The sequence below is a fragment of the Engraulis encrasicolus genome, chromosome 10 (assembly GCF_034702125.1).
Source record: "Engraulis encrasicolus isolate BLACKSEA-1 chromosome 10, IST_EnEncr_1.0, whole genome shotgun sequence".
Classification (NCBI taxonomy): domain Eukaryota; kingdom Metazoa; phylum Chordata; class Actinopteri; order Clupeiformes; family Engraulidae; genus Engraulis; species Engraulis encrasicolus.
Genome location: NC_085866.1, coordinates 33654864 through 33669313, shown reverse-complemented (window position 1 = coordinate 33669313; position 14450 = coordinate 33654864). Strand labels below are relative to the sequence as shown.

The 14450-nt window shown below is 41.1% G+C and overlaps 1 protein-coding gene across 1 annotated transcript; it reads left to right on the top strand.

Annotated features, from left to right (window-relative positions):
• The first annotated feature begins 7710 nt into the window (after positions 1-7710).
• On the top strand, positions 7711-14156 carry LOC134457445 (protein-tyrosine kinase 6-like). Its single transcript, XM_063209456.1, has 8 exons — positions 7711-7955; positions 8359-8480; positions 9446-9603; positions 10799-10976; positions 12499-12657; positions 13019-13200; positions 13682-13835; positions 13954-14156. The coding sequence occupies exons 1-8, from the start codon at positions 7711-7713 to the stop codon at positions 14124-14126; spliced, it is 1371 nt and encodes a 456-aa protein (XP_063065526.1). The 3' UTR covers positions 14127-14156.
• Positions 14157-14450: the final 294 nt, after the last annotated feature.

The following is a 14450-nucleotide window of genomic DNA, read 5'->3' as shown; positions in this document are numbered from 1 at the left end:
CGTAGTCCTCCTGATAAGATTCAAAAACGTAACGTGCTCGTACGTGATGACGTAGAGTGACGACGCAGAGGAAGAACTTGAACTTCAATCCCAGATGACAAGAATGCCATTGTTATGTCAACTGTGCGTCGGAATTTCTGAGTGGAAATACCGTTATCAGTGTTGGCTCAACAAAACCATTGAAAAGTTTTGGGCTGAAAGTTCAGTTGACCTAAAAAATGAAACTGAGCCAACAAAAATGGGATATCATTTATTACAGTGTAGATGAAATGCACAGCCAGTGGTGTAGTCTACGTAAAACGCAGGTATACGCACCCATTTCAAAATTTCAGGGATTACAGTATACCCACTTAAAATTGATTGATCCATTATTTACAATAGCACAAATATATACAGTAGACTATACACACACATCAAAAAATGCTCAAATATACAGTATACCCACTTCAAAAAGTAGACTACACCACTGGAGCCATCATCACAGTCCAAAGCATTCATAGGCCTAGGTTAGGCTACATCACGCTACTGTTCCATGCAAATGTGCACTCCACTGTCATTTTGACAGTTTGAAATTGAAATATCGTTTAAGGAAGACAGGATGAGCATGGGCACAAAGTTTTGGGTGTGGGGATTTTTAGAAGAGTAGGCTTACAAAATATAGTATAGTAGCCTATAGCTTACAAAAAGTCTGTCTACATTGTGCAATAAACCCACCATGCAGCAAATAAGCCAAACTTAGCTACTTCAAACCACAACCATAAGTCAACAAAATGTATAACCAAACGATGTAGGCCTACCTTAAAACGCTGTCTTCTCGCAGCAAATGTCTTTGTTTCTTGCAATCACTCTACTTTAATCCACAGTTTATTAGCCTACACACCCAGCACTGGTCACATCAGAATCTTGTGTGGTAATTATTTTGTTCCATTTCTTCAGACATAGGCTACATCCTAAATGCACCACATATAAATATATGTATGATAATAATATTATTTCGACTATAAGGAGATATACTGGTAGGTCTAACAAATCAAAACAAAACCCATTGCTTCTGTTAGGTGCAGTTATCTTGCTTCTGTTAGGTGCAGTTATCTTCCTTACCACTTGGTGGAGTCTGTTCGTAACCCAAGTCAATAACCACAGAGCAAGTGAATCAGGACTGGAAAGACTGTAAACTGTAACAGTCGTGTGGAAATCGGAAAATAAATCATAATTTATTCATATTTCCATCCTTTGGTAACCAATATACATATCACAGGTTCTTCAAATACTGAAAACGAAACTGTGTTACTAAGATCTTGTAAACTTCCGCGATCTACGGTGTATGAAAGTTATCAGTAGAGAAGGGGTGTGGCCAATTTACTGTTTGACACCGTCAGTGAGGTATTGCCGTCTGGTATACGGTATAAGTACTAACTAGTCAGCTTATCTCTTGAAAAGGGAAGTGGAAAGTGGGAAGGCAGTGCTTAGAAGAACCATCTCCAAACTTCAGGGCTAGTTGGGTACGCAGTGCGGCAGCATTATTACATTTCACGGCCGCGGCTCACCGGGACAAGTCCCCGATCTCCCGACGGCCACTCCGCGCCTGTGTGTAGTTCCCATTCCGTTCCCTTATTGTTCTCTCACCGTCACTTTATTCCTGTTCATGTCATGTTTGTTCCCTTGCCGTTCCCATATGGTTCCCTTAACCTTGTTGGTTGCATATTTGGTTCCTTAGACATGCTCGTGATGTTCCCCCAACCTTGTTTATTATTGTGAATGTGTTTTGGTCCTGCCCCACTATCTCTCACCATATTTGAGGTACCCTGATCATGGTACTTAAGCACCTCCCATCCTCCAACATGACTGAAACACCCTGCGCCTGGCATCACTTTGGCACACTGCTCTCTTAAAAAAATGTGGAAAGTTGCTGAAAACATGTATATGTCTATATTTTATATATCAGTCTATGCTGTTCTGTACCACAATGTGAGAGAAATTTCAGATGAGCATGTATGAACACAATCTAGTGGGGATTAATACCAAATGTTTTCCTTAATGAAGTTTAAAGATAACCACACCATCTACATCAAGTGCACAATGGAGCAACCATGTAACATGTGCTGTTACTGACTAGCTCACAAAGCAAGGCACAAGATGTAGCTAACAAATGCCATAAGCCAAAAGCGCTGTTAGCTTGCTTGCAAAGCAGGTAAACAAGCGCTATGCTATGCCATGCTGACCAGCCAGCAGGCAGGCAGGCAGGCAAATGACTAAAGCACTCTGACAGTCCAGGTTTATATACAGGCTCAAGAGTACCATGTGACCAGATTGATTAGGAGTTTTTCAGGTGCAAGCAATTGAATCATGATATACCAGCCCTAAGTAATTAGGTTTGGCCAGGCGCTGATGGACAGATTGGTTGTGAGGGGCCTGCTTGTTACCGGCAAAGGTGTAACAAGTTCTCAAGTTATTTCTTTCACTCACCACATATTTTGTGTGATGTTGTGTGCACAGCCAAACCTTAGATCAACCCAACCAAGTTCAGTTAAATGAATGAAATGGATTTAAAAAAAAAAAAATAGATTGTGTACATAATTAAATCTGGAGGATATGCTGTTACTAATATGTAGACGTATATGAATCGGGTGGACAGTCATCATTGCTTATGCTCTGAACAACACAGTATAAACAAAGTTGGGGGAACTTCAGGAGCACATCTAGGGAACCAGACGTGACCAGACCTATAATGTAACCGTCAAGGTTATGGGAACCATATGGGAACGATGAGGGAACAAACATGAAAAGCAATTAAGGTACGGTGAGAGAACGGCGAGGGAATGGAATGGGAACCACACATATATCGTTCTGGGAACTTAAATTAAACTTTCCTGGCAACCCAGTGAGAACCGAAACAGAACCAAAAATGATGTATCCGAAACGTATCCAGAACCGAACCGGAACCAATGGCTGCTTGGTTTTTACTGTAACCAAAGGGAACGTTTCTAAGTGGTAGATTTTGGTTTGGTAATAACCCCAACCTTTAGAGAACCAAAAGTCAAACGTTCTCTTTACGTTCTCTGTTACTAGGGATGCAGTAGAAGAAACTAACATTACATTAACAGTAATCAATGTGGATGGACTGTAGACATGCATTTACCCTTATGTGAAAATGTCAGCTGATTCTTGATGTGTTGTTTGTGTTTTTTAGTTGTGTGTACTGCACAGTATGTTGCACTGATGAATGAGATTAATTCTATATCATTGTAGCATGTGTAATTTAATAATGTAATATACAGCTTAACAGTGTGATAAAATCCATTATGTTCTTCTATATCGACTTGTGTAAAAGGTTACTGAGTGTTGGTAAATGTATATTTATATTGAATGTGTAATAATGTTTAGAGCATGCAGTGACATGTTTAACTGTGACCTGGGTTAGGGAGTTAGCACAGGGTGTTGCCCTCTACACTGTAAAAAATAGCTGTTCATTTAGGGCAATTCTGCAACAGCATTCTATTGTTTATTTAAAACAGACAACTACTGTGAAAATATTACTTTGAGTCAAGTATTGAGCATAAACAGTAAGTACTGCACAATAGCAGCATTGGCCGTTGTGGAAGCAACCAAGATATTTTAGGCAGCACCATTGAAACCCATTCATCCTCCACTTGTCCGTGATCGCCATCAAGCTGCAATAGCCTATCACCTGAAGAACTTAAGTCATTCTCACTGGTTAAAGATTCCCTGATACTAACATGCATTAAACAATTTCTAAGGAAACTACAATACTTATAAAAATGGTTGATGCAGCACAGTATGATGAGTTTCATCACTATGATTTTGATAGTGATGAAAGTGTGAATGGCTGAAACATTTTAAGAACTTGAACACTCTTGCAACAAGCAGCCCCATCTTAACCAATCTGCTAATCAGTGCCTGGCTTCACCTGAGTAGGGCTGTTATGCCATTATTCAATTACGACCTTCACCTGCCAAGGGCCTGATGACTCTGGTCACATGGTACTCTTGCACCTGTATATAAATCTGGACTATCAACACTTCAGTTTCTTGCCTGCCTGCTGGCTGGCCTACATGGCATAGCACTTGCTTGCCTACAAGCTTGCTTACATGCTTGCATACTTTCCTCTTTGTGAAAGCTTGCTGTATATGGCATCATTTGTGGCATTGTTGCATATAATGTGCCTGCTGCAAATTAGGCATTGCTTTGAGAGCTAGCTTGTAGTGCTGCTTGTAGTGATGGGCAAATGAGGCTTCCTGAACCAATGAGGCTTTCAGGAAAAAAGGTTCGAAGCATTCCAAGCATTTTTCGAAGCCTCATTTCTCACTGGCGCCATCTGGTGTGCAATGAAATGACACGGCAGGCATTGATTTCATTTTAACTTTTTTCTTGTGTCTTATTTGTATCCGTTCCGTTTCAATAAATGTGATGGGGTGTGTGTGTGGAATTAATGACTCTTGATTGTGGAACACTCAAATCAAGTTTAACGCTGACCCATGTGTCGGTTGTATCGTGGAAGTGAGAGAGAGCATCATTTTGTGGAGGTCGGCGCGCAACCGGGAGTGGTCGGCCATAAACGCAACAGCAGCCAATTAAACCGGAAATATAATGAACAGAGTCACATTACAGGCCTGTGAATGAAATGTAGGCCTAATTCAAGAGATTCTAAAAAATATCAGTTATCCACTAGCCTATCCTATTCGAACTCACAATGATAAAGGTAGCATTCTGCCGCCTTCACCACTAGGCCAGGCTCGCAGATCATTTCATTGTTTACTTGGTCAGGTCTGGCAGAAGGCTGCCCTGCGAAATTAAGAACAAGTTAAATTCATCATCACGTTGTTACCACGGGGATTTGAACCAATGATCCTGACCATTCAGGGCACACAGTTTAACCACTGCGCCAACCATTTGACTTCTCAAATGGCAGAGCTGAGTTCGGTTTTTGTACTCAAGATGACACAACTTGTAAAGCCTATTAAAACCCGCACAAAACCCATTAAAATAAATAAAATATGTCTGCACTCTTCTTTAGCTGTATAAAGTTGAGTAGGCCTACTAATAATTGCTGACATAACTGCTGTCTCATTTATGGTAGCTTAGTTCAAGGTAGAACTAAAACAATTTTCCACCACGTCTTTGGGAGCGTCTCACTTTTAAAATCTACTTCAAAAGGGAATTGCATATCATATTTGGACATTTGGGTCAATCTACGGCATGAGCTAAATTTATTGTATAGTGGAACCAAATCAAAGTCACTGCATATCCAGTCTCAACATTCACACAACAAACGCAATCTGAAAACTGACAAGTGCTCCGAGGCGCAGAAAGCTCGTTTGGGTAGCGGCGGGCAATGAAACGCCCACGCGCTTCGCAAAATGTGAAGCCTCATCTGGCATTGTCACGTGGTATTTCTTGACGTCAAACGCCTCGAAGCGAGGCTTCAGATTTTGTGCCCACTTTTGCTCGAAGCACGCCTCGAAGCCTCGCTTCAAATTTCCCATCACTAGCTGCTTGTTTGCTGTGCTACTTGCTGCAAATTACGTTTTTTAAAGACTGACCAATGCTTTATTCATCATTATTATATGGTGTGACGCCATCGGTCGAATGCTCCATTCATTTCAACGGGGCTCCCCAACGTTCGCACGTCTGTTATTTTTCGATAACGGACGGGTTGGTCTATAACAGACCGCTGTCAATGGCAACAAGACTTTTCACTGCTAAAGCGACTTTTCAACAAGACTCTAATCAGCTGCTGTGATAGACAACACCTGTTGTCCTGGTACCTAGTAGCTGTTGCCTAGCGGTGTTCCACAACAGCACTGTTTTGTTTTGCGCAGCAACAATCTTTTGACATTAAAAACTATAATAGACTTAACATTAAATAGGCCTAAAGAAATGTCCCCGCCATGTGTGAATCATTTAAGTATATCCATATAATAAGCGGGTTAACTTTCGGCGAGTCGGTCGCTTTGTGGAATAGCAGCACTTCAGAGAGAACAAGACCCCTTCGCTCCACGTCGGGGTCTAAAGATTCTCTCTGTCGTGCTGCTATTCCACGGTAGCGACCTTCTCGCCGAACGTTAACCCTTACTTGGCTCATCAAGAGATACAGTAAAAAGCCCACCTCGCACACTCCCACCATTGTCATTGTAACATAGCACTGCATACTCTGAAATTGTATTAATGCCCACACTTTCAAAGGACCAACGCAAACCATTATCTCAATAAAGCATAGCGACATAGTATCATGCTCAAGGCACTCTAGTCATGGTGAACGATGGGAGGGTGGGGTGGTAACATGGCCAGGGTACCACAGTTATGGAAAATGATGGGTGGGGTGGGAAGTTGCCATGGCCATATTCATGAATGGAACTATGACCCAGTATTTGCCTGTCATCTCACAGTACAATTCAACTTTTTAACTGAAATGTACTTATTTTACTTATACTACTGTATAAATATTGTAGAGCACTTTTAGTTTAACAATACTAGTACTGTGAACGTTCTGTAGAGTACTGTTATTGAACAGTTCAATTATTGCTGAAATTTTTTTTATATACTGTGATACATTAAACACCACTGAGCTGTATTTGATGTTTGGTGTGAAATAACAGTAGAATTACAGGTAAAATAATTGCCAGTAACTGCCGTTATTTTGCAGGGAAATTTTCTTACAGTGTAGGTCCAACGCATCAAACTGGGTTACAAACCACTCCTGGGTCAGGGATTAGGATTGGGGTTATGGTTATGTAACAAATAGAAAAGGTAACATTCTGATGGTGGTTTTGATTCAAATAGCATAGGATGAAATAAAAAAATAACTTCCTTGTCAGCACATATGGAAAACTTGATAATTGATTGGTGGTAAGCTAGGGTGTTTGGTGTTGCTGGGGATGCATGTTTCCCACTTCCCATACATTAAGGAGCTTTGAATTTTTTTCTTAAGAAAAAGAATAGATTCATCATTCTTATTATGTTCAGTATTAAAATGAATTCATTATTTTTTTTTATAGGACAGTGAGATTGGGAGAGAGAGATTGATTAGGGATGGGGAAAAAACCTTGGCCGGACTTGTTTCTGTGTCTCACTGGGTATGCAAGACCATTCATGATGTGATGCACTAGTAGCATGATGCACCACTTCATCTCCAAATGACTTGATTTTTTTATTTCAATCTGACCATTTTGAAATGACTTTTGAAAATGAATGTAGAGTTATGACCTTTGACCTCACTTGATGTTGCCAACAGACAGACAAACAAACCAACCAAAACAATGTCATTTCCCCTATCATTAAAAGTAATTAAAATGTAGTAAAATAATAAAGTGAAGCATGACAGCAAAAAACCTTTAGCAGACTATGGAAGTTAGAGTCTGAATCAAAATGCAGTCATAATAAAAAACTGAGATTGAATTCATTTCCTTATTCATGTTTGCGGGAATCAGGTTGTAAACGGATCTCACCTTTGGAACCCATTGTAAAAGCACAGCGCACGCATGACTGGCTCAGCGACACTTCAGAGTTCGTTGTTCAAGGGAGTGCAGAACTCACCATGTAACAAGCAAAATGCCTTTCTCATTTTGTTGTTGCTGCCGAAAATGCTTTAATTGCAGTTCCTCAGACGAAGAGGATAGTAAGGACGAGATTGAGTTACAAGCAGGAGAGGAGATCACAAATGAACCAAGGTATATCGTTGAGAACCTGGCCATGGAGTTAGACAATGATTCTCCACTGTCACAAATAGATGAAGGCTTGGGCATCTACAAGGCACTGTGGTCTTTCGAGGCTCAGTCGGAAGGAGAGATGTCTTTCATGGAAAAGGATTTGTTCAGAGTTAGACAGCAGGTGGGGGATTGGTGGAAAGCAGAGAAGCTCATTGATGGAGCGGTCGTGGCCAGTGGCTACGTGCCATACAACTACCTTGTCCAAGGAGACACCTCAGATATTCAGCCGTACGTATAACCTTTTCTTCCTATTCTTCTTAACCCCTTAGCGCAGAGCCTCTGTTATAACCTTATTGTCACCAAAATGGTAATTACCTAGTCTTAATGGGTTCCTGAAGACTCTCTGCATAGCAATGTTCTTATGTAGTTGAGTGTTTTAAAAAAAAGAGTGAATAGGCCCATCAACGGGCCCTTCTGCATTACAGTAGCCTACATTAAGAGGCGACTGGCTTTAGCTATGTGTAGGTTATGTGGATTGCAGTTGAATTAATTTATTGTTTCACTGCAGTCAAGTTATGTGAAAGTTTGTGAGAGTAGTGAAGTACTCAGACTACCAAGTGGCAAAATAGCAGTGGTGTGATTTCACCAACATTATTGCTTATGGTAGCTCATACTGCCTTCCTTACCGCAGGTGGTATTTTGGGAAACTAAGTCGGCAAGAGACCCAGGCCCTGTTACTCAGAGCTGAGAACCCTGATGGGGCATTCTTGGTGCGGCGCAGCGAGAAGGAAGAAGTGGGATATGTCTTATCAGGTAGGCTTTTCTCCAAACCAAAACGGTGCAAAGTTCACAGTTGTGATGGCCTGCAACTTGGCTTAACTGAACACAAATATTTGTAGGTCCGTTTCTCGATTCTTGTCGTTGCTAACCGTATTAAGACCGTCCCTTGGATTTAGTGGTGAGCGTCGCTGTAGAGAGGGAGTTGAGTCGCTCGTACAAAGGACTTTGCTAACGACGATAGCAAAGGCGCTTTCGGGAAACGGACCACAGCTCAGGACAACAACACTGTCCATTTAGATTTGCAATGATATGGTGAATTTGAAGAATATGGAAAGCTTAGTATTTTCGTTTGGCGACATTGAAGGGAACAGCTTAGGGCTGTAACGATATTGTATCGAACTGAGAAATCGTGATACACAGTCACGATACTGTATCGCAATACAAGGAGGCAGTATCGTGATACGCCCTTTTAAAGTTCTGTTATCCATCAGGCCAGAAAACAACCACATGTTACGACGTGATTGTGCTTCCAAGCTTCAGATCATCATCATTATTATATTTAAAAAAAAAATATTAGTTGCCTCTTGTAGCCTTTCATAAACTTTCATAGTTTTTAGTCATCATCTGTTTTATAATGTCAGCAAATGTGAAATCGGGTGAATAGAACAGTAGGTCAAAAATCGTGATACCAACCGAATCGTGAGTTGAGTGTATCATTACAGCCCTAGTGAACACGTATTATGCTTTGCAAAAGTAGTGTGTTGACACTACATGTCAATCAGAAAGGCCCCTGTTGACTTTATTAATTCCCTGACGTCTAGTCCTATGCTGCACAGGCAATTTGTGCAGTGTTATCAACAGAGAGTATAGGACACATACACTCACACAGTGATACATTTGACCAAATGCAACTTTTCTATAGCGTTTGATGGTGTGAAAGCTGCTTCCAATACTCATGCATCTGATACCCCAATCTGTCTTTTCCATCACATTACCAGTGAAGTTTGATGGTAAGGCAAAGCATTTCAAGATTTACCAAGAGGGGAAGTTCTATGTGGAGACCAAAAAGAAATTCCCGACAATGGAGGCCTTGGTGACGTATTACAAAAGCCATGAGATGCCCACACTCTGCAAGCTTACGAAGCCCTGCACACGGGTGAGACATGCAAACTACCACCAGAGCATAAACTTGTATTTTCTACTACCTTTCTGTAATTGTGAAAGTGTTGGTGTATGTATTGTATAAAGAGTATGTAAGGATTGGTATATGTAGAGCAGGGGTGTCAAACAGAGGGCCAAAATCAAATTTGGGACGAAGTCGTGGGCAAAACTCATTATTTATCAATAAATGGAGTAACATTGGCCCTGCCGTGGCTGTAACGGTAGGGCACTAGACTGCTATGCCGGCGACCCGGGTTCGATTCCGGCCTGGGTCCTTTGCAGATCCGTCCCCGTCTCTCTGTCTCCTCACTCATTTCCTGTCTATCCTTCACTTTTCGGTCCCAAATAAACACCCCAAAAATATAATATACTTTCTTTTTGGTCTCTGCCTGAGGTTTCTTCCTGACTATAGGGGGTCTTTTTTTTCAGACCTCACTGAGCTTTTTTTCCCCCTTACAAACTATGAATCAAGCGAAAGGGAGTTTTTCCTCACCCCTGATGCCACCAGGGGCCGCACCTGAGCGCCCAATCTCTGTGTGACTATCTATGACCTATGATAGGCCCAGCCACTATGGACCTTACACATCTAAGAATCCTGGTCCTAACCTACGTTGACCTTATGACTCTACATTCTCTCTATCTCTTCTTCCTCTGCCTTCCTGCTTTTTCTGCCTCTCCTCTATACCTCTCCTTTTAAATCTATCTCTAACAATGTTTTTTTTCCCATTTGTTAAGCACTTTGAGTTACATGCCTTGTATGACACAGTGCTATACAAATACAATTATTATTATTATTATTATTATTATTATTATTATTATTATTATTATTATTAAAATAAATAAAAATTGAGTAAAATTGTGTATGCATGTTCTAATACTCAAAGGCGCATTTCACAAACATTCATACTCTGGTGGTTCAAAAGTGCCTGCATATTCTGTTGTATATGAGTGGGAGATGTTGCACTGGTGTGAACCTGTAGCCTGTGACACAACAAGTTACATTTTCAAAGCACTGTATATGGGCCAACTAGAATACACATTAGAAATTATCTTGCGGGCCAAATAACCTAGAAGTCCTGAGTTTGATATCCCTGACAGAATAAGTGTTTGTGTGTAGGTCCTTCACTATACCAAAATGGACTGTGTGTATTTTGTTTGTGTATGTGGGACTCATGTCTTCTCACCAACAGAGGAAGCCAGAGCAAAAGACTCTGTCCAAAAGCACAGCAGACGAGTGGGAAGTTCCTAAGAGTGAGTTTGAAATCAGGCAGCGGCTGGGAACAGGCAACTTCGCTGAGGTATTCATTGGGAAGTGGAAGGGCAGGACCAATGTGGCCATCAAGGTGCTTAAAAAAGATGTGTATGAAGGTATGTCAAATCTGATTTGATTTGTGTTTTTATACGTTTGCCAGTCTGTTTGTGTGTTGCCTATAGAGACAATGTAGAACATGTAGAGAAGCTATGTAACAGTAGTCAACCAATATTTTGGCGAGCTAATGCTATGCTAGTCCATCACTTCCAGTAGGGGCACAGCACAACGTTAGTGACTAATTTTCCCATAACACTACGCACCGGGACCTCAGTGCACTCTGTGCACTTTGCACTAAACGCCAGAACACTGACAGAAGTGCGCAGTTTCAGACAAAGCCTTTGTTTTCCCATAAAGGAAACTTCCCTCTCTTTCTCTTCTTCAGTACAGTAAAATGCAGTGTACATTCAACACCATTCTGAGAATAATATATGATCCCATTCGATTTCAGTGTTAAATTAATCTCTTTGAGTGTTTAATTGACACTGTGAAGCCATATACGCTGTAAACCGGTGTTAAATCCAACTATCTAAGTGGTAATTCAACACTCTAAGACTTGACTTACAAGATACAAGATATTTTATTTGTCATGTGTATATATAAGAAACATATATATACAATGAAAAGCTTCCCTGCTCTGGGAGTCCCAAAAAAGGTTAAAAAGAATGTTAAAAAGGCAAAAAAAGTAGGAAAAATATATATTTAAAAAGTTGAAAGCTGCATTTTTTGTAAAAAAAAAAAAAATGGCAGGTTGGAGAAAGGGGAGATGTGATGAGTGGATTCCTTCCTATGTTGGTGTTTTTGAATTCAACAGTCTCATACATTGAGGGAAGAAGCTGTCCCTGAGTTGGCTGGTGTGAGCACGTAAGCACCTGTATCTCCGGGCAGATGGTAGAAGGGTGAAGTGTATGTAGCTGGGGTGGTGCGGATCAGCTATAATTCGTTTGGCCCTCCTCAGACACCGCTGATTGTAAAGATCCTGGATGTTGGGTAGATCTGATTTGATTTTCCATTGAGCAGATTTGATGACTCGCTGGAGGTCTCTCCTGTCTTGGGCAGTGGTGTTACCATACCAGGCTGTGAAATTACCAGTTAAAATGCTTTCTATTGTACAGCGATAGAAGTTGGCCAGTATCCTACTCTCCATTCCATATCTGTGCAGCAGTCTCTGAAAAAACAGTCGCTGTCTAGCCGTCTTAGTGATGCAATTGCTGTGATGAGACCAGCTGAGATCCTCCTTGATGTTGACTCCTCGGAATGTATAGCTCTTAACCCTCTCCACTGCAGTATCAGCGATGTAAATTGGCTGGTGTGGCTGGTGTTGTATGTGTTGGTGTCGGAAATCCAGGATCAACTCCTTTGTTTTGCTGACATTCAGGAGTAGATTGTTATCCATACACCAGGTTGACAATGCCGCCACCTCAGCCCTGTAGGCCGACTCATCTCCATTTGTGATGCAGCCAATTACGGTTGTGTCGTCAGCAAACTTAATGTTGACTTAACACTGAATCAATTGGAACATATATTATCAGAATAGTGTTAATTCAAATACTGCATTTTTTACTGTGTGCTCTGTGTCAGATATGCTGGACCACCATGAGTTCCAGCAAGAGATCCAGATGTTGAAGAAGCTGAGGCACCGTCACCTCATCTCTCTCTTCGCCATCTGCACAGACTCCTTGCCATACTACATCATCACCGAACTCATGGACAAGGGAAACCTGCTCTCTGTTTTGAGAGGTCAGCACTCTGTGCAACTGGACTGACCAATTGTACCCAACGTATACACTGTATTGCACCCACTCTATCCACTTTACGCACAGTATATGCACCCCCTGGCACATACACACAAATGAACATACGCACGCACACACACACACACACACACACACACACACACACACACACACACACACACACACACACACACACACACACACACACACACACACACACACACACACAGAGCTAGTTTTACTCAAATATAAATAACTTGACTTCTCTTTTTCTCGCTTGATGTTTCTCTCTCTCTCTCTCTCTCTCTCTCTCTCTCTCTCTCTCTCTCTCTCTCTCTCTCTCTCTCTCTCTCTCTCTCTCTCAGGTCCAGAGGGGAAGACTATGGATATGGACTGCCTTACAGATATAGCCTACCAGGTAGCTGACGGCATGGCCTATCTGGAGTCTGAAAGCATCGTCCACCGGGACCTGGCGGCCCGCAATGTGCTGGTGGGAGACGACAACCTCTGCAAAGTGGCAGACTTTGGCCTGGCTCGAGTCCTCAAGGTGACCCGATAGCAAAACAGTAACAATATTTCAGTCCAACAATTTAGTTTATTTACTATTTTGTGTAAAATGGACTGAATGTTGATGAGGTTTAAATCCCAACAAAATTTTCCAGCGACATTAAAACAATCTCAAAAAGTCTCAAAACTTGTTTCAGTATCGATTTGTTATGAACAAGGTGGAAGGCAGTGGTTTGCCTCTGTGCACTGTGCCTAGTTGTGTACAATATGTCTCGAATGCACCCTTACTAACACTCCTCTATTGTGTTGTATTACTTACTTTTTACTTTTTCTGCCACTTCGCACTTTTTTCAAATGTGCGTTTTAAATATAATGTACTCACTGACTTACTTACACTTTGTGCTCTATATGTAGTTATGACAGACAATTCCATTTCCAGCCTGTGATGTAGCTAAAGAACAAAACTTAACATTTCTTTAGGCCTGTGGATAAACTTACCTGATAACTTGTATGTCTATCAGGACCCGTTTTATATTTCGGACGACAAGACGAAGCCATTCAAGTGGTGTGCTCCCGAGGCCCTCAGCCACGGCATGTTCTCTAGCAAGTCAGATGTCTGGTCATTTGGCATTCTTCTCTATGAAATCTTCACCTATGGAGGAACACCATACCCAAGTAAATAGCAACATGAATTCATTTTTTTCAAGCTATCTGTATAATGTATAATGGTGTATAGTACGTATGCATCAATAATTATAATTAATTACTTTTGTGTTGTGTTTGTGCGTCGCAGGTGTTGGAAATAGTGAGCTATTTGATTATATCAGCAATGGGTATCGTATGCCAAAGCCACCTAAATGTCCTGGAAACATTTACAACATCATGAAGAAGTGTTGGAGTGACTCACCAGAGGACCGACCCAACTTTGAGGAGCTCAAAACCCTTTTGCAAACTGAGGATGAGTGAGGAGCAAAGAGCTGTGTTTACATCTTATTCACACTGGGTGGAAGCAGTGAGTCAGTGCAAGATATCTATGCGCATAGATACCTTGCACTGACTCACTGCTTCCACCCAGTGTCCATAAACTGTAAACACAGCTCCTTTCTTTTAGTGCCAATCTAGTATCTCCCATCCTCTCCTTTTACTTGTGGCCTTGTGATGCAATGCACGACGTCATTGATGATAGAAGTTTTATTCAATATCTCATAAAAACACCACTTAAAGGTCATTTTATTAATAATAATAATAATAATAATAATAATAATAATAATAATACATACATACATTTTA

Bases quoted from the DNA above. Each gene is read 5' to 3' on its own strand.
- LOC134457445 (XM_063209456.1), top strand. From the start codon at position 7,711: ATGGAGTTAGACAATGATTCTCCACTGTCACAAATAGATGAAGGCTTG. The intron at 7,956-8,358 runs GTACGTATAACC...TCCTTACCGCAG, and splicing joins GACACCTCAGATATTCAGCC to GTGGTATTTTGGGAAACTAA. The intron at 9,604-10,798 runs GTGAGACATGCA...TCTCACCAACAG, and splicing joins TTACGAAGCCCTGCACACGG to AGGAAGCCAGAGCAAAAGAC.